Here is a 26,367-nt window from a genome sequence, read left to right on the forward strand (position 1 = left end):
TCTAATATAGCAAAACCGCGCACCGGTGGCTCAGTTGGTTGAGCACAAGGCTGTCAAGCGGGAGGTCGAGAGTTCACCTCCGGCCGGACCAACACTCAGGGTCTTTAAATAACTGAGGAGAAAGTGCTGCCTTTATAATTACATCTGCAAATGGTTAGACTCTCTAGTCTTCTCGGATAAGGACGATAAGCCGGAGGTCGCGTCTCACAACCCTTCAATGTTCATAATCCTGTGGGACGTAAAAGAACCCGCACACTTGTCGCAAAGAGTAGGGCATGTAGTGCCCGGTGTTGTGGTCTGTCTTCTATGGTGTATCATGGTTGGGGGGGTAAATGCTCGGAGAAATTAGCTACACCAAGCTACTCTAAAAATCCGAGGGTAAATAAAGATATATGATATATGATATATGTTGTTTGTTTCAAAAAATATTTCGCTGGAAAAGGTGGCCTTTATGAATTCATCATGTTTTGTAATATGCGAGCTTAACTGGATAGTTTTTATGGCAATAGTAAAGCATTTTCGTGTCTTAGAATGATGTTCTTGTCTTCTGTGGTGATACTTGACGATTCGGGAACATTTTGTGAAAAAATATTTATAACAGGTCACGCGCGTAACTTGATCGCCCGATTATGCATAACATCCACTTGGCCTTTTGACATCCCATTGAGGAAAACTCATAAAATATTCGCAGACCGGTCGATTTCTCTGAAAGGGTGATTGCTAACGAATAGAGAAATATTTTCACAATAACTAAAAGTTCCTGTGTTAAGCATGGAAATTCGACGAAGCGGTAAATGCGACTAAATTTGTTGCGTGCGTTGCTATTTTTGTGTTTTGACATATTTTGACAGAATATTAAATTATGAAAAAATATCTACGGAATACGGATAGATCGTTAAAAAATCTTTATTTTTAGGGGTTATTTGAACATAAAAGATGGAACGCTTGACGAGAAATAATATTTTTGTTGATATTTGAAAGAAGAAAAATTTCGCGGGAATCAGGACGCGGTGAAAATGAGTTTACAAATTTGCATACGCGCGTTAAAATGTGATACGCTAGGAGACGGAAATTCTCTGACAAATGATTTTGTCATTGTAGTGTAAAATGAAGTTTGTTTGGTAAGGCAACAATATTTCTTTAACTTCCTGGTTAATCCAATTTATTGCTACCACTTTCTAGTGCGAAGATTGTTTACATGAAACTCACGCTTTTTGCGAATTTTGAGTGTCATGAAATTACATCATTTGCGTGACAACACAAAAACATTCAGATAGTAACAAACTTCATATTTATTAACCATTTCTTCTGCTTTTGTGCTTGTCAGCATTGTGATTTGCGATAATTCGCAAGTCTGTTTTGAATCTCATAGATGTTCGGCTCATCCTCGGTGTAAACACGTGTGAAACTCGCAGATGACGTAACACAAAGGAAAACAGAAGAGCCAAAAAAACATCAAACAATAACGTAACCCTACCACGAGCTAACAAAACAAAGAAAAATTTTCACAGGTTTTTACACCGAGGTAAACCAGATGTTCAGATTTTCAATTACATGGCCGCTCAACCTCGCGATTGAGTAAATAGTTCACCCCGAAGTCACAATAGATACGTTTCTCTGGAACCCAACAAAGAAGGCTTCCTGACCCGACAAATGAAATGTAAATATTCAGTTAAATATTACAACCAAACTTAAAAAAACCAAAGACGGAAGTTTCTTGGCTAAAAAGTACGTTGTTTTACTCTGAAAACAACGAACGATTAACATTCTTTCCCGTAGTTCATTCAGTTGACACAAGGTGATCACGTGCACTTTTACTCAAGAGCGTGTTTGTTATCTTTAAACTGAATTTATTACCAAAGCTTAAAAAACTAAAAGACCTCAAAATGGGACAGGATATTAAAAAATAATTAAAGGTGTGAACGTGTTAGCCAAAGGGCCTCTGCTTGCGTGATATGTGGGTGACCCTCAAATGGTCTTAATGAACCCCCACTTGAAAAAATTAACTGGAACCCTGGAGTTCAATACAACCCAATTGACCATATTCGTATTCTCAGTAAAGGACTGGAACTAGCTTGCAATGGAGGCTAATGCGGGGAATTCTTTTCAAATGCAAATACTTTTTAATATATTTCCCCGCATTAGCCTCCATTGCAAGCTAGTTCCAGTCCAATACTGAGAATACGAATATGGTCTATTCTGCAGTGCCTTCTGTTTTTGTGTAACACGTACCACAGGCAACCCAGTGTACGCTTTTTACTGGGTTGCCGTACGGCAATCCCAAACGGAAAATGGGTAGATTATTTTTTTTAGTTTTTTTTTCCGTATCGGTAAAAGTCTTGCCGGTCACTCCCCTGGTAAGTGGTGTCTTTGTGCGTAGAGCCCTCTGCGCGTATTTTCTTAGGATCGAGAGGGTAGTGGAAATTTGCAGATTTCTCTGGTGGACACAGGAGAATCATTAACTTAGCCTGCAATGGCGTCGAAAGTCATGTAACGCAAATGGCGTTTTAGTGGATCTTTGAATAAAATATACCCTTATGAAGCTCAATAATGGAAAGTCAGTTGGATAAACTAGGCAGGAATCTCAAAAGCGACGAGTAATGGGCTTTGACAACAATCTATCGCCCGTCGAGCCGAAATAAAAGTGAGCTGTATTTCTAAAATAATATTTAACCAAGTGTGACGGTTATGTAGAACGCTGAAACCAAATGGAAAATTCTCTGGTAATTTATGGGTTCAACAAAGACAGAGAACGATTGAACGAATCGAACACCTTACGTGGATCAGGGGCACCCAACGACCAATTTGTTGTAAAATGTATTATTATACCCCAGTTAATGAAAATAAATGTTATTAAGGCATTTTCAGGTGTTTTTCAGTGTTGCTGGGAAAACATTATCTGTTCCTTTTTCCCAGCAAGACAAACAAGAAATTTCCCAGCCAGCTAGATAAAATTCGTTGGTTTCCCAGCCAGCTGATCAAATTTATTTCCCAGCCAAGAATTCCGCGCGCTTTCAAATCCCTCGATCCAAAACGACCGAACAAAAGCGACAAAACCGGGACAAAACAGGTTTTTTCCGCAAGCGCAATCACTCTGACCAGCCGTCGTATGTTTGTGACTATTCTCTGGGAGAGGGAAGGGGTTCTTTTTTTTTCTTTCTTTTTTTTTTTTTTTTAGTCGTCCTCAGTCTTCAAAGTTTCTACAGCCAGCTTGGGTTGAAATGCTAGAAAAAGTCAGTAATTCCCAGGCAAAACCTCAGTCAATAACAAAATTTCCCAGCCAGCTCATCGAAACACCAGTATTTTTGCCAGCCAGCAAGATTCCTCTGGGGAACAGATAATGTGAGGAACAGATTCGTTGGGTGCCCCTGGTGGATCTGTGATCAACTCTGTACAGTCTTCAGGTAAAAAAAATAATTGGAAATGTAACAGCCAATAATTATTTGAAAGAAAGCTTGTCGCGTGTTTTGTGCTTCATTATTCAAGGTAAGGGTTTTTCATGGAAACGGTTTGATCCTGAAATTTAGTTTGTTGCAATATTGCGCATATTTGACACGATTGAGTTTCTTCTCTTCACGCACGTAATGAAATAGAAGGTGTTTTTGCCCCTAATAGCAAATATGTTGTTTGTTTCAAAAAATTGTTAGGTGGCCTTTATGAATTCATCATGTTTTATGATATGCGAGCTTAACTGGATAGTCTTTTATGGCAATAGTAAAGCATTTTCTTGTCAAAATGAGGTCTTCTGGTGTGTTAACTGAATTAAATCGTGAGTTTGTATTTGCCGTCTGCCGCGTAACCTTAATTTCCACTCTCAAAATTACCTCCAAAACCTACTTTTTTGCGTAGAATAAGCTTTTAGAATGATGTTCCTGTTTTGCATAAAGCAAGCTAACAAAATATGTACCGTGCTGAGTTCGCATTTGTTAGCGTTCATAGTATTTTCGGTCCGATGCTTCTGTTTCGTGAGGCGTATATTTGTTTTGGTCTCTCATCCAAACACTAACCCCGCTGAACAGGGATAACTTTAGTGAACTTTGGTATTACAAAGATGTCAGATGCTCAGGGGGCACGCATAAACTTGTGGTGAAAAGAAGTTGTGAGGGAACTCGAAAATTATCAACATGTCAGCCCAGAAGCCAATGTTTCTCGCTCCTCTTTTATTTGTTATTCTTCAGAGACCGGAATGCTGTAGTTCAATACCACACAATTCAGTGCCTTCTGATTTTCTGTAACACGTACCACAGGCAACCCAGTGTATGCTTCACGGAAGCATCTCGTTTTTAGAGCGTCTTGTTGCTCTTCATACGGGAGTCTTCTCAAACCTCGTTCCCAAGCTCTCTCTCTTTCTTTTCCTTCCTTGTCGCCTGGGAACGAGTTTGGAGTGTCGCAGGTTCTAACCCTATAAACCTTGAACGATATAGTCACGCAGTTATTAAAAGCTAACCGTTTCAAAATCGGTGCTTAGACTAAGAGTCCATTCAGGGTGATGGACTCTTACTTAGACTTAAATGCGAGAAACACAGGCCAGGTCAGATGGCCGGTGACATCGAACGAAGGAGGTATTTCGTGAAATTAAACAGGCACCAATGCCGTTGTTTGACAGCTGAACTTGATTTTATTGTATGTTATTGTATGTTTAATATTTAGCTCTTATTAACCGAGCAGGAGGTCTGTATGGGAGAATCTTGACCGAGGTCGTGAGTACAGACCGAATGCAGTGAGGTCTGCACACACGACCGAGGTCAAGATTCTCCCATACAGACTGACTAAGCTCGGTTAATAAGATGTTTATTGTATGGCAAACAAGAACAATTTAATTCGTAACTGGTTTGTACTAACTGACATTTTGGTTGCGAACGGCGATGAGTGGCGATGAGCTGAACTTAATTCTGTCAAAGTTTGCTCGTCATCCTCTGTTTTATCATCATACTGTTTGGCACTTCCATAAATATTGGTAGAAGAAAACACTCAATATTTTTGCATTTTAGTTTGCATCTTTTCACCGCAAAACATTACCGGTCTAGATGCCGGTCTAAATGGGAAAATCTAAACCGCGGTCAATATCGATTTTAGCCAATCAAATTCGTGAATTTTGTAGTTCCCAGTCCTCGGGAGACAGAGCCATATAATAATGAATGTTATTGTATGTTATTGAATATTATTGAATGTTATTGTATGTCACTGAACCTGTAATAATCATTCTAAGAAGACTTCCGTGTGAATAGCAAAGATAGGTCGGTGTACGGGTCCCGTACGAATAGTCACTTTGAAAAAATAATTATTATCTTTTAATAATCACACAGATGGAGTACCTTAGTTAGAGGGCCTATTTGGGGGATTCACTCTCTTACCTTGATAATCTCTGGTATAAAGGTTATTTGCTGTGATTTAAGGTCATTCGTTTTGGGGAGTACTGTGCTAGGTTTCCTTGTGAGAACTTGTTTTTCTAAAGGAATATGTTAGTATCGAAGGTTTGAAGAATTGAACGATTCAGAAAGTCTCCTTAATCCCTATTCTCTCTCGGGGCTCCGCACAAAATAGCCTTAGAACGCTGATTACGTAACCGTAACATACCGCGTGCAGTCCGTGGTAATGGGTCACGTGTCTCAATGGTGTGGGGCTCTTATATAAGTCCACTCCCTTATCGCGATAGTTCGTCCAGTCTTTTCGGTGTTACGAATACTCCTTTTCGCCCCCATCCTTCCAGCAGCGATGAACAAGCACTCTACCAGGAGCTCCCCGCTCCTGACCGCCTTGGGCTGAGTCTCCCATTTCTTATCTGGTCTAAGGCTTTGTTTGCGGATGGTCCTGGGGAAAATATATTACTGTGCTTGTTATCTGAAGAATCGTTTTTCTTCAGACTTTTCAACGCCTGGGTGCTTTCAGTAAAACAAGGAATCGCAAAACCCGATACCCACCATTATGCCGGCAGAGCTTGTCACCTGTTACCCGTCACCCGTCACCCGTCACCCGTCACCCGTCACCCGTCACCCGTCACCCGTCACCCGTCACCCGCCACCTGTTTCCTGTTTCCTGTTACCAGTTACCCGTTACCCGTTACCTGTTATCCGTAACCTGTTACCTGTAACCCGTTACCTGTTACCCGCCACCCGCAGAAAAAACTGCCGTTTTGAAAAGAACAATTGCTGAATGTCGCGAATATCTGCACACAGTATTACATGATAAAAAATTTATTCCTAGTTTGCGTTTTTTTCGAAACAGTTTTCATGTAGAAGAATTCATAGAACCTCGTAGTTTCCCTTTGTTCGGGATAGAATTTCGTATAACAGCGATAAGATTTCACGTAGTTTACCTTGAAATAGGATTTCTGTTAAAATGAAATTGACTTTTTTAACATGTTGTCGAAACAAATTATACGGAGCTTATTTTCACAGACGCTGATTTAACAGGGGTTTTTTTCAGTCCACCTTTAGGTTCCAGTCTGCTCTTTGGTCGAACAAACTCTCCTACAAACCATCAGGAGGCTTGACGGGGTTTGACGACCAAGAAACCAAGTTACCGACTTACTGGACCACAGCTTTCTCCGAGATCTGTCTCGGCATGAGAAAGGGAAAAGAGGAAGTCAGGTTTATTGTCATCAGTGAAAAGGCAGACTCCTTACATTCGCTGATTGCAGACGGAACTTTCCGCTCTACCTCTGTGACACGCAGCAAATGGGTATCTTTGATGCTGGGTAGTCTTTCTTTGCAGCCTAATTGCAATCGAGAGGGGTTTAACGCTCCTTGTGCTGGTCACAAGGTTAGAATCGGGATTTTGGGGAACAATGAGAAGGATTGCTCAAGTTGTGATTCCTTGATGGGTTTTGGCCTCTTATCTGGTAAAACATGTGGAGAACACGGTACTGCGACCATGGGATATATCTTTGTTAAGTAGTTACCAAATGTTGATGTACTCTGAGACGAAAGGTAGTGCCTCGAGGCTTCAATGGTTCGTGTAAAAACGCATAGACATCGTTACTTTAATCCCTTGCACTTGGGGCCTTTACACTACAGACTGTAATTTTCGCACTTATCTAAGCAACTTTAGCAATTTTCTCTTACACCTGAAAAAATTCAGGCGGCTTCAACTTGATTCAAACCCACAACCTCTTCGATGCCCGGGTGAATGCTAGCACAAAAACGACTACATGGAAGGCTAGAGCAAAGCTCTACCAAGTTAGCCTTTTCCAGGCTCCCAAATAGTCGGGAAAACGAAAACAACTGCGTGGGAAAAGCGAATGGGGGCTTGGCTCGAGGCGAGGCCTCACCCCGCCTCGCCTCGACCCAAGCCCCCACTCATTTTTTGCACGCAGTTTTTTTCTCTTTCCTTACTATCTGGGAGCCTGGAAGTGTAGTGTTTATTCCTATTATAAGCTATGTCTTAGCTGTCAAGTAACCGGTAGTCATTGGTGAGCACACTCTTTGCCGCAGTTATGTGATTATTGTGAAGATATCATTGTACATATAGATACTTGATTCAGTTGTAATAAAGCGATTGTGTAAAGCACTTGGCCTGACTCACTGTGTACTCTATAGTAGTATTTCGAACCCTAATACACAACAGGCTATACCAACTGAGCTATGAAGACACGCAGTTGGGAGAAGGTCAATTGCTCCTAACTGAGTGTCCATAAGAGAGAATTGTTTAAATTAGCCTGATAAGTGAGAGGATCACTTCTCTCCTTCGCCCATAACCCGCACTCCATGTATACATTTATTGCATCCAGACTGTAATTCGATATACCCCTAAAAGGAAAGGAACTTTATTTCAGCGTCTAGTAGTTCTATCGCTGGAGCACTAATTGGGGATCTCTAAACTGAAATTAAAGCGGTTTTCAAATGAGTGTCGTAAAACCAAAACCAAAGTGATTAATTTGGCAAATCAAAACGGACGGAGACAATTTAGTAAACCAATTAAAACTCGAAGTAATTACACGTAAGCGCGGGAAAATGTGCACACGCAAGCCACGATTGGTTTTGATTTCATTTCTGATTGGTTGAAAAAGTGGCGCGAGAACTTTGAACCAATTACTGAGTGAAGTAATGCAAAACCAAAGTAATTCTCTAATCACTTTCGAAACTCAATTGAAAACCGCTCTAACAATCAAAGCAAATCCATTTATGGTTTTTGAGGAGCGGAGAAAACCGGAGTACCCGGAGGAAAACTTCGCAGTGCAGAGTAGAGAAGAGTAGGGGATAAGTCCCCAGTGTTGTGGCTGTCCTGTTCTCTCCAGCAAAAGTGGCCGGCTTGGCGGTGATGTCTCTAAAAAGGCTTGTGGTGTATGAGGCCACCTAAGCACAAACAGCCACAAGTCAAAAAGGGACTTTGCCGGGTGCTGGAACATGTAGATGTAGATGTAGATGTAGAGAACTTGACCCGGGTTCGATTCTCAGACTCAGTGTCACAAGTAGGCCACATTGGCGGGAGGGGAGCGCTCTCACCACTGCGCCATCCCTGCACCCATAAATTTAAATAGAGCCTGTACACCCACCCCCTTGAAAAGCTAACGGCAATGTCAAGGTTTTTTTTTTTTTAATTTTTTTAAGGTAAACAGATAATGTTGGCATAATGGGATAACAGGGGAGGGTGCACTTCTTCAGAACATCAACATGGTCTCCCCATGACATAATTTGTATAGGATCTATATTGATGACCGAGATCTTCGCCTGTATTTGTAAGGTATAATTATATAGGTACAAATAAAGCAATGAAGTTGTTCTTGTTCTGTAAAGTAATTCCATCCTTCGATGCTGTTCGTTAATCAATTAGAAAATGATGGGAATAATTATGCTACAGGGGTTTCAACAATGCGGCAAGGCAATTACTTTTCACAAGTGGGCAAATGCGTTTGGGTTTAAGGTGGCTTACTACAGTTTCCAACGAAAAACATCACGATTTTGAATTATGTCAAATTAAGGCAACAACATGTCTCTTCTGAAGTGCTAGTCACTGCAAATGATGTAAAATGTAATTTTTACAAAACAAATAAATGCGAATCAGGGGAAAATGATAAATATCGTGACCAAGCTCCTGGAGAGGGGACTGGTAACTAAACATTTCAAAGGACTTTTCTCAAAACTTAGCCGTACGACCCCACCTTAAAATTTCAGGATTTCCTCAGCAAAAAAAAATTATCATGTATAGAAATAAATAGTTAAATCCGTCTGACAGGTTTTTGGCACATGGCAAAAAGGTCGATTTTTGTCTATTTTGATAACAACTGAGAAACACTGTCTGATAGATCTTTCTAAAAAAAAGTTGACAGTTTCGTCTTCATATTGTTTACTAATTCCCAAAATTTAACCCTGGTCATACGGCTAGGTTTTGAGAAAAAGGCCTTTGAAATGTCTAGTTTCCAGTCACCCCTTCAAGAGCTCAGTCGCTATATTTCGCATTTTCCCCTGATTTGCATTTAATTGTTTGGTAGAATTACATTTTACATCAATTGCAATGACTAACACTTCAGAAGAGACATCCTGTTGCTTTAATTACACAGAATTCAAAATCTTGATATTTTTCTTCGGAAAACTGTAAAAAGGCACCTTAACTTATTCATCACAAAAACGTTACCTTGATGTGTTCACGGTAGGCGGGTAAAACTATGTTTACAGCCCGCCAATTTGCCCGGTGCCTGGTGCCTCATGAAACGCCTGATCCTACTGAGGCACAAAGTTATCCTTTTAGTGACCCAGTGAGATGAGATGTAACAAACTGTGAGTTAACCTAGAAAGTAGAGATGTCGCCCAAGATCACTCAGACAAAGAAGGCGTTTAGAAGTTTTTATTATTCCAGAAATTCAATGCATTTACACTAGCTATTGCTATAAATGGAAACATTCCTTGAACAGAAAGTTGGAACCTTGAATTTACAAAGTGTGCATGATACCAAAAATATTACATAAAACTCATCTTTTAAATCGTTTGCCTTTAAATCAACTTCTAGCTTGTGAACCAGCTAGAGAACAACGATCGTTCCAGATTTTAATCAACATGAATTTTGTAACTCAGAAGTCAGATTCACTGGCGCACAAAGGTCTTGCCCCTGCAAAAAAAAAAGATACAATGCTTTTAGAGAATCATTATACACTTATGAATGGTCCCGAAGGAAACAGTTAGTTTCATTTCCCGACATTGCTGATTGCCAAGGGAAACATCAGGACTCGAGGGAAAACTAAACTAAAGCCACTGTTACATGTTGAAAATTTTAGCTGAAACTTATGTGCAATGGCGCTGCAAAAAAGTTTCACCAGGTGTCGCACTGTGTAACATAAAAGGTCGAAACTCGTTTGGGCTTGTTGAAACTGGTCTCAAAATGTTGTTTCCATAGCCTTAGCTGGTTTCTGATTGGCTTACACAGCATTGCATGACAAGACAGAGCGAGATCAGTTTCACAAAATGGCGTTACACAGTGAAATTCCAGTTTTAATCACCACTGCGATTGGAGGTGGAAAGTGAACCCTGGAAAACAGGCAAACACGTTCATGTAACTTACTCAAAGTGCCTCATAGTCATCAATAGTTTTGGTTATCAATGGTTGAAAGCAACATTGACACTTAAAATAAAAGAAACCTCACGATATCGCAGCCATCATTTTTGCTCGAACAGAGACTAACAAACATTTTTAAATTCTCAACTTCAGTTAATGCATTTCTCGTGCTCTGCTTGGTTCACTCAATCTCGGCTATCAGCTCATATACCTTAGTTTGACCTTATATGACAAATGATTGTGCTAAGCTAATTTTTTTTTTCGCGGGAAAGCGAAATTTCTCTCTGAATATAGGAAAAAAAACCATTTTACTGGAAAGTTTGGATCAATTCCGACATTTAGAAATACGCGAAAAGGCAAGAAGTGTTTTTGTGATGAGCCTGGTCTGTCTGACCACAAGGTATTACACAGCATTGCCTCTTCATCAAGTTTTTTTTATGTCGCTTGGATTTTCTCGCTTTTTTCGCTCATATTTCGTACTTCCAAACTTTTGGAGTTTAAGGAATTTTATAACAATAATTATTATTCCATTTGGCTTGTTGGATATGAAACTGGTTATAGCAAACTCATATCCAACGCACCTTCATGGAATAATTGTTAATTATTCATATGAAAACGTCTTCTTTTGGGTTTGCTTACAAAAACATGGCTGCTGGTCACATGAGCAAATAAGCTCTATTAAACTGTGAAGTCTGCCAGATTCAAGCAGCGCTATGGATGACAGATCCTACCTAATGCACCTGGAATGCTCTGTCGTATCAGCCATATTCTGGCTTAAGCACAAGATCGCAAGATTCACTTACGTGATTGTCTTCTTCTCGGTGGTCTTGGGTTCTGGTCGAGCCCTGTTAAGAACTTTGATAAATTCTGCTGTGCGCGCCCTCATTCTGGAGTGAAGATATGCCTACAAACACGATCAAAAATCGTCAGTTTTCTAAACTTTACTTGAGAGTAAAGAGGCAGTTACCACCCTTGGGCATAGTCAGACTGCTAGAAAGGAAATAGGATCACCTGGAAAGGGTTGGCACAGAGGTGACAGCACTAACCCTCACACAATGTGGCTCCAGATCCATTCCTGGTCAAGGTGCCAGGAATGGATCGAGTCTATTGGTTCCCTACCTTCCACCGAAAAGTTTTTCTCTAGGTACTGGTGGTTTTTTCTTCTCATCCAAAACCAACATTTTTGTTTGATTTATTTTGTTCCATGCTTCATACCTTAGATGGCCTCATGGTTAGTGTGCTCGACTGCGCATCGCGTGGTCCGGGTTTGGTTCCTGGACGGGGACATTGTGTTGTGTTTTTGGGCAAGACACTTTACTCTCACGGTGCTTCTCTCCACCCAGGTGTATAAATGGGTACCGGCGAATCTAATGCTGGGGGTAACCCTGTGATGGACTAGCATCCCATCCAGGGGGGAGTAGAAATACTCCTAGTCGCTTCATGCTACAGAAACCGGAGATAAGCGCCAGCCTGATGGGCCTTCTAGGCTCATAGCAGATGTTACCTTTTACCTCATACCTTAGAACATTTGATGTGATAATGAAGGTAATTTCGGAAGGTGTGGATCAAATCAATGGTGCTGTCCCGAGCCCCAGGTTTAGTGTGACGAGGTTCCAAGACTGGAAAAACAACAAAAGGCATAGGTCACTAAAGCAGTCAAACTTTACCTGTAATATTACTCCCAAATACACATGCATGTACTAGCATATTGCTACTGCTAATCTAGTTCCAGCTTGCATGAGTACAGACTAGGTCTGGCTTTAACTTTCACTTGCTGCAGGTGAATGCTACATGTCATGTAAGAAATAAAAAATCTGAATTGCTGTTATAATGATTAAATACATGTAATTACATGTATTGTATAATATTATTATACAATATATAATAGTTATTGTATAATAAATTGAATAATATATTGAACTGGCATGGAGGCCTGGAGTTCCTGGTGTCATGGTCAGGCCTCATTTCATTCATTCATGTGCTAGGTGAGATTGCTAATGGACTGATAGTGACTGCCAGCGGCGCCTATACATGTATATGCTGATGTCCGATCTCACCCATAGATCACTTGCTTGTAAAGCACATTTGAATATGTCAATAGAAAATGCACTATATAAACTCATTCATTACCAAATGCCCTTGATGGTTCTGTGTTCACACACACCACAAGAACAAATAATTATTTAAATATTTAATCTTTGGGCTGCTACTCTTGTCCTCATCAACATGGTAACTGCATGAGTAGGCCCACTTAAATAGTCATCTCAACCAAAATGCAAAATTAGTATGGGGGTACTACCGTAGTTTCCAATTTTTTTTTCTCCCCAAAAATCAAAATGTTGCACCCACCAAATGTAATGTAGCCAATGTTTTCGCCTGTTCTGGCATCAGTTCCTTGAAGTTCAGTAGGAGGTTCCTTGTGACTGAACAGAACTTGTGGTGCATTCTGACTAGCACGGCGACCCTCCTTGAATTCCTAATAGTAATAACAACAATATTAACCCATTGACCCCTGAGAGTGACACTTAATAGATTTTACTCTGTCTAACGCCGGACAATTCTACTCGTCAATGGAGGCTTCCTAGGGCGTTTGAGGTACGAATGGGTTAATAATCATCATCAAACTACATACATCAGTTTCATGGCTTGATCCAAAACACTTTGACTCAAGATTCAAACAGAATTATTTTGTCGTTATCACAATGTCTTCATCAGTCGAGTGGTTGATTTCCTTATTAAAGTCCGCTAAGAGCCTAGAGGGCCCAACAGGCCGGCGCTTATCTCCGGTTTCTGTAGCATGAAGCGACTAGGAGTATTTCTCCTCCCCCCTGGATGGGATGCCAGTCCATTGCAGGGTTACCCCCAGCATTTTGGCCCGTACCCATTTATACACCTGGGTGGAGAGAGGCACCGTGAGAGTAAAGTGTCTTGCCCAAGAACACAACACAATGTCCCCGGCCAGGACCCAAAACCGGACCACTCAATACGGAGTCGAGCACACTGACCATTTGGCCACCGCGCCTCCCACGATTTCGTTATTAGTCACGTGATAAGATTGTAAACTTTTGCCCCTTTTCTGTTTCAATATTGAGATCTCTGAGTTTCTCTGGTTATGCTTCCACAGCAGGAAAACAATCTTTTCGATAGACATTCATACATGTTGCTATCTGCTTATACTCCTCACAAGTGAGTGACACAGCTTAGCAAGGTGTACTGAAAAGCAACTACAAGTCCCATCTGACAGCTGCTATGCAGTCCATGCATGACCTTAGAGCACCGCTGCAACCTGGTCAAAACTAATAAAGTCCATTCTTAACTTTTGGAAATATTATTGTATCAAAAATCTTATCTCAATTTCAGAATTTTGCAATTCTTCGAAATAAGATTCTGATATAACTACATTTTGTACAGCTTGGTGGTTTTCGGTAGGGGAGGAAACCCTTAAAGTTCTCCAGAATTTGAACCCAGGCCACAGTGGTGGGGTGCAGTCTATTGTTATTTCTGTTTTAAATCTTCCATATGATACATAACATGATACTCAACCTGCATGAAAACTTTCCCAATGATCACATCATCATCATCTTTGAACACAGTGCTGAAAATTACTGTTACGCGGTCATCCTGGGCTTGAACATACCTGTCATATTTTTCAAAAATAACTATCCATAAGTACATAATTATGAAACACATTTGCTAATGAAATAGAGTATTGAACTCTTCCAAATGGAACTCAGAATTTTCTCTGAGTTTCAGTAGATCATTGTTAATGTTTATGATATACAGTCAACTCTCTCTTAACGGACACCTCTATAAGACGGACACCTGGTGCTGGTCCTGGCCGTTTCTTAGTCATTTTACTATAACCAAACTCTCTATAACACAGACACCTCCATAAGATGGACAACGGACACTTGTGAGGTGCTGAATGTGACCGCAAATTTACGATTTAGGGAACAAAAATTCTTGTACTTGACTCTTTTTTAACACCAGACGTTTAATTGACAGCTCTTATCTTGTCGCTGGAACACATACAGTACAAGTTAAAATTAAATCAGTCATTGTCCCATTCAAAAAAAATAACTTGGAGGTGACAACCGAATTGTATTGTCATCTAAAACAGGTAGGTTTCGTTCAAGCAAATAACTTAAAACAAACTTTAAACAGACGCGTATTCACTGTGCACAGGTTCAGCATTATTATCTTAAATTTCCTGGGGTCATGCTACATCGACTCTCTAAGCCGGACACCTCTCTAAGACGGACAGCTGAGGCCAGTCCCGATGGTGTCCATCTTAGAGAGAGTTGACTGTATGTAATATAAGATGTACTTCTCACAGCTTGAAGAACCCCAACAAAAAATTTAACCACTTACATGGACTCGTCTTCCCTGTAATTGATAACAGCATGAGTTTCACCACCAGATCCTGCCTGCTGGTAATCAAAGTACTTTTCAAAAACTGAAGCAAAGCAGTTTCTTTTAAACATCCCAAGTTTCCGAATAAGTTCCTCTGCAAAGTACAAAATAAACTGAGATGATACTACATGACTTAATTTCATGATTTTGCCGTCACAGTTCTAAGCACAAAAAAGCACTACATGGCAGATTTGTTTTACTTTGTATAACAACTCAAAACGACAGCTAAAAACTTCCAGACTAGTACATCAACACCAGGAAACACAAACATGTTTCAAAGCTCAGGATCAAGAGGTTTTAAGCAAACAGGCCCTAATATTGAACTGGGGTGTTGGGTTCCAGCCCGCCGTGATCTACCGAAGCATTTTTGGTCATTTGATTATTCAATATAAATTGTGACTTAAAAAAATGTCTAATTCTATCACTTGATAAAATGGAAGCAATGTTGTTTAAAATCTCTGGATCCTTGGCTTTAAAAGTTGTTTGGTTTAAACGAATAGGGTGGAGAATTACATGTACAGCTGTAGAGTCAACACTTTTCTCTGTCCTTGTATGAGCCCATTTCCCTTACTGGGGTTAACACTCAGACAGATAATATAGGAATAAAAACAACAACTGATGACGCTTTCCATTTGACAAAACTGGCCAGCCAGACCGGACGTTTGGAAGGATTAAGTCTACAACGCCTTCAAATTAACCCACTTCAAGGATGATATATACTTCCCCAGGGATTATCATGCAAGTGCATTTTCTTTGCAAACTGGCAGGTCTGGCCAGCCAGTTCTGACAAAAGGAAAGCACCTTAAAGTTACACTTTAATGCATATCTCTGTTGAATGTGCCCTTTCTTGTTACATTTTTCGTAAGGGAGATAATCTCACAGAAACACGATTGAGTAAGTGGCGATTTCACATGCAATATTCAAACTCAATTCTTTAATATCAATTAGGATTTTAAATGGTTTTGATCAAGAGTGTTTATCATCTCTCTGAGTGGATGACAAACATGTCACCAAGTCAGAGCATTATTCAATATTATTATATGGCTTGTGTTTGTAGCCGATATAACGCGCGCTCTGATTTTCTAATTGTGACTGAATTGTAGAGGATTATTCTCCCGTAATGCCCACGGGCCGATCACGGGCTTGCAAAAACAAAGCAAAAGGTAATTAAAAAGCCATATAATAAACTACTTACTAACCGAGCTAGCTCGAGCCATACTGGGGAATATTGGCCCTCGGCCGTTTTTGTACGGACCTTGCTACGCTTGGTCCGTACTGCCACGACCTCGGGCAAATATTCCCCAGTACAGCCCTCGTGCTCGGTTAGTAAGAAGTTAATAATGTTACTGGAGAGAAGAAGAGAAAAACCTTCCCCATGCATGTACCTTTTTTGCCTTCATCAGCAGGCAGTTTTTCCAAGTCAATCAAAAGAGACACATCGTAACCTGAATGTGAAAAAAATAGCACGCAATGCAATTAGAATCACCTAAATGTAAATGTAGCAGGCTTCCAAAAATTACATGTACATCAAACCTTTTGGCAATACTGTTAATTGTTAAGAAAAATGGACAGTTCAACCTTAGACAGAATCCCAAAAGTGTGACAACTTGTAATAATTATTATTTAGTTTCATTTTTATTTTGCATGAGCCAGGCACCAAGAAAAGCCTTGGCTTCTTGTTGGACAGTCTACACCAACAAGGAGCGGAGCATTGCTCATGGGTGATCACACTTCTGGGATTGTTACTGTAAAGGCACCCACAAACGAAGAAACATCGTTTCCAGAAATGTTTCCTCGGCACGCACACGAGGAAACATTTGCTAAGGAAGCAAAATATTTCTGAACAAATTCAGAAACATTTTTGCTTCTGCAACAAATGTTTCCTCAGGCCACAAATGGGGAAACATTCGCTTCTGCAACAATGTTTCCTCCTTTGCGAGCACCTTAAAGGCTACAAATCAGTACAGTACCCTGTTCTGTTGATGTCATTAAGTCTCCATAAACCTTCTTGAGCAGCTAAAATTTAAAAAAATTACTGTCCCTTACATATTTGAAAAAAACTTATATATAAATATTTACTTAAGAAGTAACTATGCAAGCTCTTTTGCAAATTGTCCAAAAGACGTTAAATTTTCATCTGTCACTACAGACCTCTTTTATAATGAGGGCCATATAAAATAGTCCTCTGTTTTAATGCTAATAAACCTTTCTAGCCTTGCTATGAAAAACAAATTTCAAAAGAATATTTGTTTCAAAATGAGGGCAGTAGGTATAATTAACGTAAATACAAAACAATGTAAAGGTGGTATTTACTGAATTAACATCATGGGTCTAATCTCTTCAAGGCTTGTAGGTTTTCTCTTCAATAAAGCAGGTACATGTACAATCTTTTCCAATCAGCAAAGATATCCCTTCTACATGTACACATGTACTTCACAAACTTACTTCATCAGCCCCATATTTCTGCAAATCAGCAAAGAATTTCATGGCAATGCTTAGCTGCAACAAAAAAATACCCACTCAAACACGAGTTTTAACTGTATGCCCTCAAATCTTTTAGGAATACAGCAGTTGGAACAACTGTTATCTGCGTCAAGGTTATCTGGACATTTTAGTAACAATAATAATTAATAAATTATTTGTTTTATTAACGTAACTAGACTTGTTTTAAGGCCCAACTTCAACCAACAGGCATAGGCGCCGCGGAACAATTTTCATACATGAAAATTCCGCCAAAGCTGAAATTCATCCAATTAGATCCCTACGATAAGCAATGTGAATTTCCATAACAAACCGTCGAAAAGAATGAAGGGGTAGTTTCTAAAGAAACTGTGGTGCTGCGTCGGTGGGGAAGTAGTATACAAAAATTTGGTTTTATCAACGGAGTTGATAATGTAAATTGGCCACCGTACAGAGATTCTAAAAGCTGACGTTTCGAGCGTTAGCCCTTCGTCAGAGCGGATTCGCTCTGACGAAGGGCTAACGCTCGAAACGTCAGCTTTTAGAATCTCTGTACGGTGGCCAATTTACATTATCAACTCCGTTGATAAAACCAAATTTTTGTAAACCGTCGAAAAGCCTGTCACTTGAAGGTTGGCCTTTAAGCCCAGTCCTAGTTTCTTCTTAAAAGTTTCCTAGAACTTGCTGCGCCACTGTAAATTTGAGTCTGGAGTTAAATGTGACCTGTCGCATACAGATAGCTGACTGCCTAACTTTTAAGCGCTGCTGATGCACTTGCCCTGGTATCTATTACGAACCATGAGACATAAAATTCTGCCATACCTATGAGAATTTCCCAACCAACTCAACTTTCAACCCCCCCCCCCACCCCCCCTCGGAAAAAAAAACATTAATTTCAGCCATTGCATACACTACAAAAAAGAAGATAACCAATCTGGTCCATATGTCTCACCATCAATTTTGATTTTTCGTTCTCAGGATTAGAAAGATGAAATTGCACGCCATCAAAGTCTGAAAGATGAAAATACTTTCCATCATTAAACCAAACGTTTTAAAATAATAAACTGTTTAAGGATTCGCTGTATGCTATCTTCCGATCCCTCATTAGCTATCCGTCACTTTCTCTAAGACTGACCCTTCAGAACAACTTTAATATTGAGATACACAGATGAAAAGTCTGCATGCAAATGAAAATATGTTTAATTCTGGACCAAAACCAGACACTTCTTTGTGGTATTCCTGAAACTACAAATGAGTCGTAAATGAAGAAGTGAATTAAAGCTAGCGCTAAGAAAAGCTTGAGCACGTCCTCAGCTGTCCATCTTTTTGACACGATGAAGTAGGTTACCAGAGATTAAATGCAATGTTACAGTCTCAACACTATTTTTACATCAAAGAGGTTTAGAACAAGAGCCACAAACCTGCAATCGTCAGATCTACAGACTCAAACTTCTCTCTAAAGACAGAAAATATTAACTGCAGTGAAAACAATTCAAGCTCGGCAGGTAGAAGACATACAATTTACGCGAAGGTAAGATGACTTACGCAGCAAACTTAGCTCTTAGTGTTTCTTCTATAATCCTGTTATTGATTTCTAACAAAATCATCTTGGATCAACGAATGAAAAGCCTATTTCAGGTAGACGTTTTCCAGAAAATCTTTTATCGAAAATCCAAGATGGCGACCGGGAACTCCTTCCAGTCACGTGATACCAAGCGAGTTTCGTTTCCGGCTGGACCACAGATATCCTGTCAAGGAAATATAGAAGGAAATGGGTTCCTCCCGTTTAGGTGAAACGCCAAACGATCATGAACGGTGCGCTGCAGCCGCTGCTTATCATAAAAGCATGAAAATTATGTTATTCTAACTCGCCACAAATCATTGGGCCTTAGACGGCATTTCATTAATCAAAAACATAAAACAAGCAGCGGTTACAAACATAGTGATAAAGCCAGGAGCCCATGAGTAGGAGCTTGCCTCCCCCATACAAGCCCTATGAGTCAACCTTTGCCCGTATCTTTCTATTTTTAGAACCAACCCTTCAGCAGGAGACTCACATTTGCATTAATTCGCACAATTTGTGTACATTGTTTTTGTTATTTTTGTCTTCGTTAGACAATGACTTTATTCTGATTGGCCATTTTAAACAGTGCGTGCATTGCCGAACAACTCGCGGCGTTCTAAAAATAGAAAGATACGGGCAAAGGTTGACTCAACGATATAGTGGAGTGCATATGGAGGCTCCTGCTCATGGTCTCCTGATAAAGCGCATTTAACTTTTTTAATTTTTCGTATGCTACAACATACATCTTCTATGTTTGAAACTGCTGTTTGTTTTATGTTTTTGATTAAGTCAAAACGTTATTTAATCTCAAAATTCAGCATTTGTGGGTTAATTAACAATACTTCCATGAGAGCGCGTTGGAAACAGGAGCGAAAAAAGTGAGAAAATCCGAGCCAAATCGGAAAAACTTGATGAAGATGCGATGTTGTCAGAAAGAGGCAGGCTCATCACAAAAACATTTCTTACATTTTTTTGCTTTATTCAGAGAGAAATTTTGCTTTCCGGCGAAAAATAATTTTAGCTTAGCAACGCGTAGCGCAATCATTTGCCATATAAGGAAAAACTAAGGTATATGAGCTGATAACCGAGATTGAGTGAACCAATCAGAGCACTGCAATAACCGAGGTTGAGAATTAAATAATAAACACTTAATGCCATGTCCCGAGGGAAACAGTTCATTTTGTTTCCCGAGAATCTCAATGTTTCCCCGAGGCGCAGCCGAGGAAAACATTCTTTCCCGAGAGACCAGTCATTAAGTGATTTGTTATATGGTACAAAAGGAAAAACGTGCAATGGCAACAACAACGGCGGTCATCGGTCAACACTCGCGGGTAACAGTGCACTGTCACCCTGTGATGTCATAGATTTTGCGCTGTTGTCCGCTCAGAGACTTTTGGCGGGAAAAAGTTTTATTTGGGAGCTTAAGCACGCGCGTTTTTGAGACGCAGACGGCAACTGGAAGAGAACATTTCGCGTTCCAGGACAGTGGTGTCTAACCATATTTTTATATTAATCATCTCTAATGGAGAAAAGACACTTAGCAATATAAATGTGGTTGTGTGAAGACAAGTTAAAAGGGAAAACAGATCACTTCCGGTTGCCGTCCGCCTCTCAAAAACGCGCGTGCTTAAGCTCCCTATTGTTAGATGTCAGGCCGGACCTCAAAGTAACCAATGAGAGCGCGCGCTGTTGGGGGAAAAAATTCAGCTATATAAAAATATTCATTATTATTAAACAACGGATAATGCACTACACGGATAATGCGCTACACACAACGGATAATGCATTTCGCGTGCTCTGATTGGTTCACTCAATCTTGGTTATCAGCTCATATACCTTAGTTTGACTTTATATGGTAAATGATTGCGTTAGAAGTTGTTAAACTAAATTTTTTTTCGCCAGAGAGCGAAATTTCTCTTTGAATAAAGCCAAAAAAGAAAAAAAAAACCTTTTTTGTGGAAAGTTTGGATCAATTCCGACGTTTAGAAGTATAGTACGCGAAAAAGGCAAGAAATGTTTTTGTGATTAGCCTACGTCTGTCTGACTGACCACAAGGTATTACACAACATCAAGAGAAAATGAGGGGACAGTGAGGGAGGCTCAGGGCGTTGGCCGGGATATGTCATGTCCACGAAAGTTATTTTTAGACGAGCGGAAGTCCTTGTTCTAGCGGAAGTCTGTCTTACGAGACGTCCGCATACAGTCTTGCCTCGCTCACAGGTTCTTAGTGAAAAGAGAAAATGGCGGCGGACGTGGAAGGCTGATGAATATTTATTTTCTTTCAAACATCAGCCCGAGGTTGGCCTGCAGGCGGACGTCTCGGAAGACAGACTTCCGCTAGGAAAAGACTTCCACTAGTCTAAAAATAACTTTCGTGGATATGACATATCCCAAGGGCTGGACCGGTGGCCTCCCTCTCTGTCCCCTCGTTTTCTCTTGACAACATCGCATCTTCATCAAATTTTCTCAATTTCGCCTGGAATTTCTCGCTTTTTTCGCTCGTATTTCGTACTTCCAATTTTTTGGAGTTTACGGAATTTAATAAAACAATTATTCCCCTCGCGCTTGTTGGATATGAGACTGGTTATAGCCAACTCGGCGCTACGCGCCTCGTTGGCTAGTTAACATCTCATATCCAACGCGCGCTCATGGAATAATTGTTTTCAGCATGGGTTGAACTTCTGAAATCTAACGAGCAAACTTCTCAATGAGGCATAAAAATAGAGTATTCCGATCCAGATCGCCATCTTCACTGGTCCCATGATGACCTGTAGCTTCTGTTGTTATCAGGGCTAAGTGCATTGTTTCTGTTGTAGAGCAGTTTTAAATTGATGTCGAAAGTAATTAGCGAATTGCTGTGGTTTATGATTACTTCACTCATTGATTGGTTCAAAGTTCTCGCCCCACTTTTTCAAAATCAGAAGTGAAGCCAAAACCAATCGTGGCACATTTTCCCGCGCTTTGTGTCGGCTACGTGTAATTACTTCGATTTTTGATTGGTTTACTGGATTGTCTCCGTCCATTTTTGATCGGAAGACCTTAGATAACAATGACCTGGACCAGGTTGAGTCCGCGATTCTCGAAGTGTCATGCGGATTTTCCCATAAAAATGCCCTTGAAGCTCATCAAAATGGCGGCGAAAGAGTAGAGTGCTCCACTTGTAGGATACATAGTGTATTTAGTCTGGAAAATGTTCTGAAGAGCGTTTCGAATGATTTCACGGGTAAGTCGGCAGGAAGAATGCTTTTTAAATAAAATCTCTGACCTTTACTGTGTGAACACTAGTTTTCTCTCGTGTTTCCGCTACAGTCATTGTTATTTAAATGATGCCTTGATCATTTCTTAAATAACAAGGACCGGAGCTAGGTCATGTCTCGATGATTGGGGAGGGGAGAGGTGGGAATAATAGGGCTTTTTACAGCGATCTTTGCTGTTTCCGGACGCTGTAAACAAAGATACATGCCAAATTCGAAGATCTCTTTTTTTGTTTTTAATCAATGCAAGTTTATTATAGGTCTTAATTATTTTTTCCAAAAATGTTATTGTTATTGACCGTTTTTGGCAATTATGGTGACTAGGGACTGGGATGGGGCCATGGAATTTGTAACAAAGGAAATTATTGTAAATTCTTATCCACTTTCTACGATGGAAATGATAAATTAAATTACCCACAAAATGGAGCTTTTTCAAGAACTTTGGAAATAATTACCCTTTCCTTCAAGCCCCTCCCACCCACCCTAGGTTTGGAAGCTGGGGCAAGACTCCATTGAGATCCACCTAGGGTTGCAACAGACAAGAGGTATTTCCCAGTGGCCACTGGTCAGGCACCTGTATTCTAGAACATGTATATTCTAAAAGATGGAGCATTATTAAGATATTGAATAGCCATTTTTCTAATTTTTTAATACAGTTCACTTGTCAAAAACAGACAGTTTTGGCTAAACAGGTCAGTCTTCACTCAATTTTACATTAAATGTCAGTGAATCATTTAGTAAGTGCACAAAAATAATCACTTCCAATCACTGTAATCTAGTCTAACACTGTTTCAGCTGCTACAAAATTCCTTGTGTTGCTCATGACTATTCCTCTCTTTGAATAACTTTTCCTCTTCACTATATATCAGTAACAGTCACTTAGCAAAAAGGTAAAATGGAATCATCGTATATATTTTTTCTTTTGCTAATGTGCATTGATATAATAATATTCAATAATAATAATAATAATAATAATAATTTACCACAGTATGTAAAGTCTATGCATTATTATAATAATGTATTATTATAATAATGACTATTATTATAATAATGTATTATTATTATAATAATGACTGTTTTCCTTTTAGTGTCCTGTTGCGATCTGGACCATTTTGGCACTCCAAAAGTTTGTGTCCAAGGATTACAAAAGGAATCCCATCGAATTCTAGATGCACTCCCTTCGTTGCCTGGACATCTTTGCAGTAAATATGATGCCTTGGATTTTTTTTTAGTTTTCCCCCCATTCTCTGTATTTACTGTTGCAACCGAATGGCCTATCATAATAATGTTACTGATACATAGTGAAGAGGAAAAGTTATTCAAAGAGAGGAATAGTCATAGCAACACAAGGAATTTTGTAGCAACTGAAACAGTGTTAGACTAGATTACAGTGATTGGAAGTGATTATTTTTGTGCACTGACTACTAAATGATTCACTGACATTTAATGTAAAATTAAGTGAAAACTGACCTGTTTAGCCAAAACTGTTTGTTTTTGACAAGTGAAGTGTATTAAAAAAATGGAAAAATGGCTATTCAATATCTTAATAATGCTCCATCTTTTAGAATATACATGTTCTAGAATACAGGTGCCTAACCAGTGGCCACTGGGAAATACCTCTTGTCTGTTGCAACCCTAGGTGGATCTCAATGGAGTCTTGTTGGAGATGCCTTGCCCCAGCTTCCAAACCTAGGGTGGGTGGGAGGGGCTTGAAGGAAAGGGTAATTATTTCCAAAGTTCTTGAAAAAGCTCCATTTTGTGGGTAATTTAATTTATCATTTCCATCGTAGAAAGTGGATAGGAATTTACAATAATTTCCTTTGTTACAAATTCCATGGCCCCATCCCAATCCCTAGTCACCATAATTGCCAAAAACGGTCAATAACAATAACATTTTTGGAAAAAATAATTAAGACCTATAATAAACTTGCAATGATTAAAAACAAAAAAAGAGATCTTACCTATTGGAGACTTTCCAAAACCTCTAGTCTGGTATGTAACGGTAAATGAACTCGTTGTATTGACTTCATACCCCTTTATAAGTTTGAAAGCATCTTCCAAGTTCGTCAGTAACATATCCCGAATAATCAGAAAAGCTCTCAGAGAACAGTTGACTCCATGACGGCGTGTTTACCGCCATTTCCTTCGAATTTGGCATGTATCTTTGTTTACAGCGTCCGGAAACAGCAAAGATCGCTGTAAAAAGCCCTATTATTCCCACCTCTCCCCTCCCCAATCATCGAGACATGACCTGGCTCCGGTCCTTGTTATTTAAGAAATGATCAAGGCATCATTTAAATAACAATGACTGTAGCGGAAACACGAGAGAAAACTAGTGTTCACACAGTAAAGGTCAGAGATTTTATTTAAAAAGCATTCTTCCTGCCGACTTACCCGTGAAATCATTCGAAACGCTCTTCAGAACATTTTCCAGACTAAATACACTATGTATCCTACAAGTGGAGCACTCTACTCTTTCGCCGCCATTTTAATGAGCTTCAAGGGCATTTTTATGGTAAAATCCGCATGACATTTCGAGAATCGCGGACTCAACCTGGTCCAGGTCATTGTTATCTAAGGTCTTCCATTTTGATCGGCCAAAGTAATTACTTTGGTTTTGGTTTTACGACACTCGATTGAAACTCGCGCTCTCACTTTTTGTTTCGTTTTCCAATCACAGACCGCGTCTGGAAAGCGTAAGTAGAAGATTGCATTTCCAGCAGCCACATTGGTTTCTCGAAAGAGGAAAGTACTTGCATAAGGCATTTATAAGTTTGATGCGCCAGCATGCTCTCTATTTCACATTGCAGCCAGCCCTCGGTTGTTCAAAAGGTATATAACGCTATCCATCGAATAAACACTAGCAAAACCAATTGAGTTATCCAGTGGATAGTGATTTACCCGGTGGTTAGCGCTATCCACCATTCGAACAATTGGGGCCAGGTTGATTATCTCACACAGTTTGTTTTATGCCATTCTGGTTTGAGGAAATTTGAAAGCAGCTTAAAAGGTAGTTGACAGGTCTTTGAGACATGACATTTCTAAGCTACATTCAAATTTCTTCAACGATGTCTTCCGGTCTCCTTTTCTTTGTTTTAAGGGAACCTCCTCTCCGACTAATGAATAATTTGAAACCTAACAAAATAATATTTGCGGTCAAATTCTCCAAAAAAGTGTTTGAATAAAAAAAATAATAATTTTAGAATCGCCCTTTTCACTCTCAAATTTATTGCGCTTATTGTTTTCACACAAACATCTTTTGTTACGCCACAAAACAATAATTTCATTGGTTAAAAGAGCATAAATAGTCGTGCTGCACGTGCAGCACGGATTTTAGCAAGTATGTTAGCAGTCCTCTGCATAATTACGACGTGAAATCAACAAATTTGAGGTTTTCACGACAACGTAAGCATGCAACAGAGAATCTTTCATTCTCTATTTTCACTCTGAACCGCTCATACTAATTTATTTTTAGGATATTTCGCCCATCTTGTGGGACGTGAACAAGACTGAATAATCGCGAAAGGCTTATGATGGAGCCAAGTTATCTTTTGAGGTGACGTTTTCGTCGACCGTCGCCGTCGTAGATCTTAAACTCCCTATTATTCAAGATGGCAAGGCCCGGGAAATTTGAAAACCAAAACAAGCGTTTTTAAAATTCATTTATTTTAGATACAGACACTTCTATTGGAAAAAATTCGAACAATTTTGATTGGATTGCGCTGATTTTCTTGTTTTAGTGGACGTTCCCTTTCAGAACTTCAAAATGGCCGCCAAGACATCATCTAAGCAGGTCCTAACATACAATTTAAGTCTCCTTTATTTAACAGAAGACGGATTGTCCGTTACCGTTCTTGACAGTTTATGTGTGGAATTTATGTCAATATAAAATAAGGTGCATTGCTTTATTTATTTAAAATATCGCTCATTGCCTATGAAAATTTCGTGCCCAAAGCAGACCAAACCCTCTTGCGTATGAACAGCATCTGAGTACTTCACGCAATTAAATCGGAGGCTTGACAGTGGCAATGAAAAAACTATATATCCTAAAAAATGTGCGAAAAAAACGAGTTCACCTGCGTCTCAGACTCCAATGTAGCGCAGTTGTAAACTAGTCACGATCAAACATTTTGCTCGGACTCACTTCGAAAACGAGGCTGAAGAAAATATAACGTGGGTATCAAGACG

General features: G+C 39.7%; 2 protein-coding genes and 1 long non-coding RNA gene across 4 annotated transcripts in view; 2 read left to right on the forward strand and 1 right to left on the reverse strand.

The window, feature by feature from the left end:
• Positions 1-7,350, forward strand: part of LOC137967850 (uncharacterized) — a 17,775-nt gene extending 10,425 nt beyond the window's left edge. For both annotated transcript variants that reach the window (XM_068814444.1, XM_068814445.1), the window contains exon 6: positions 6,427-7,350. In XM_068814444.1, coding sequence (XP_068670545.1) covers positions 6,427-6,897 — 471 coding nt within the window. In that variant the 3' untranslated portion in view covers positions 6,898-7,350. The remainder of the gene's footprint in view (positions 1-6,426) is intronic.
• Positions 7,351-9,768: 2,418 nt separating this feature from the next.
• LOC137967338 (probable actin-related protein 2/3 complex subunit 2) lies at positions 9,769-19,066 on the reverse strand. Its single transcript, XM_068813860.1, has 12 exons — positions 18,907-19,066; positions 18,783-18,817; positions 18,314-18,372; positions 17,347-17,400; positions 16,872-16,917; positions 16,287-16,346; positions 14,860-14,995; positions 14,032-14,125; positions 12,838-12,964; positions 12,007-12,107; positions 11,292-11,392; positions 9,769-10,044 (listed from the first exon to the last, which is right to left on the reverse strand). The coding sequence occupies exons 1-12, from the start codon at positions 18,966-18,968 to the stop codon at positions 10,020-10,022; spliced, it is 900 nt and encodes a 299-aa protein (XP_068669961.1). The 5' UTR covers positions 18,969-19,066; the 3' UTR covers positions 9,769-10,019.
• Positions 19,067-21,955: 2,889 nt separating this feature from the next.
• LOC137968107 (uncharacterized) lies at positions 21,956-23,669 on the forward strand. Its single transcript, XR_011116624.1, has 3 exons — positions 21,956-22,148; positions 22,836-22,871; positions 23,268-23,669. It is a non-coding gene; the product is annotated as an uncharacterized lncRNA (long non-coding RNA).
• The last annotated feature ends 2,698 nt before the right edge of the window (positions 23,670-26,367 follow it).

Source organism: Montipora foliosa, chromosome 8 (genome assembly GCF_036669935.1).
Source record: "Montipora foliosa isolate CH-2021 chromosome 8, ASM3666993v2, whole genome shotgun sequence".
NCBI classification, from domain to species: Eukaryota; Metazoa; Cnidaria; class Anthozoa; order Scleractinia; family Acroporidae; genus Montipora; species Montipora foliosa.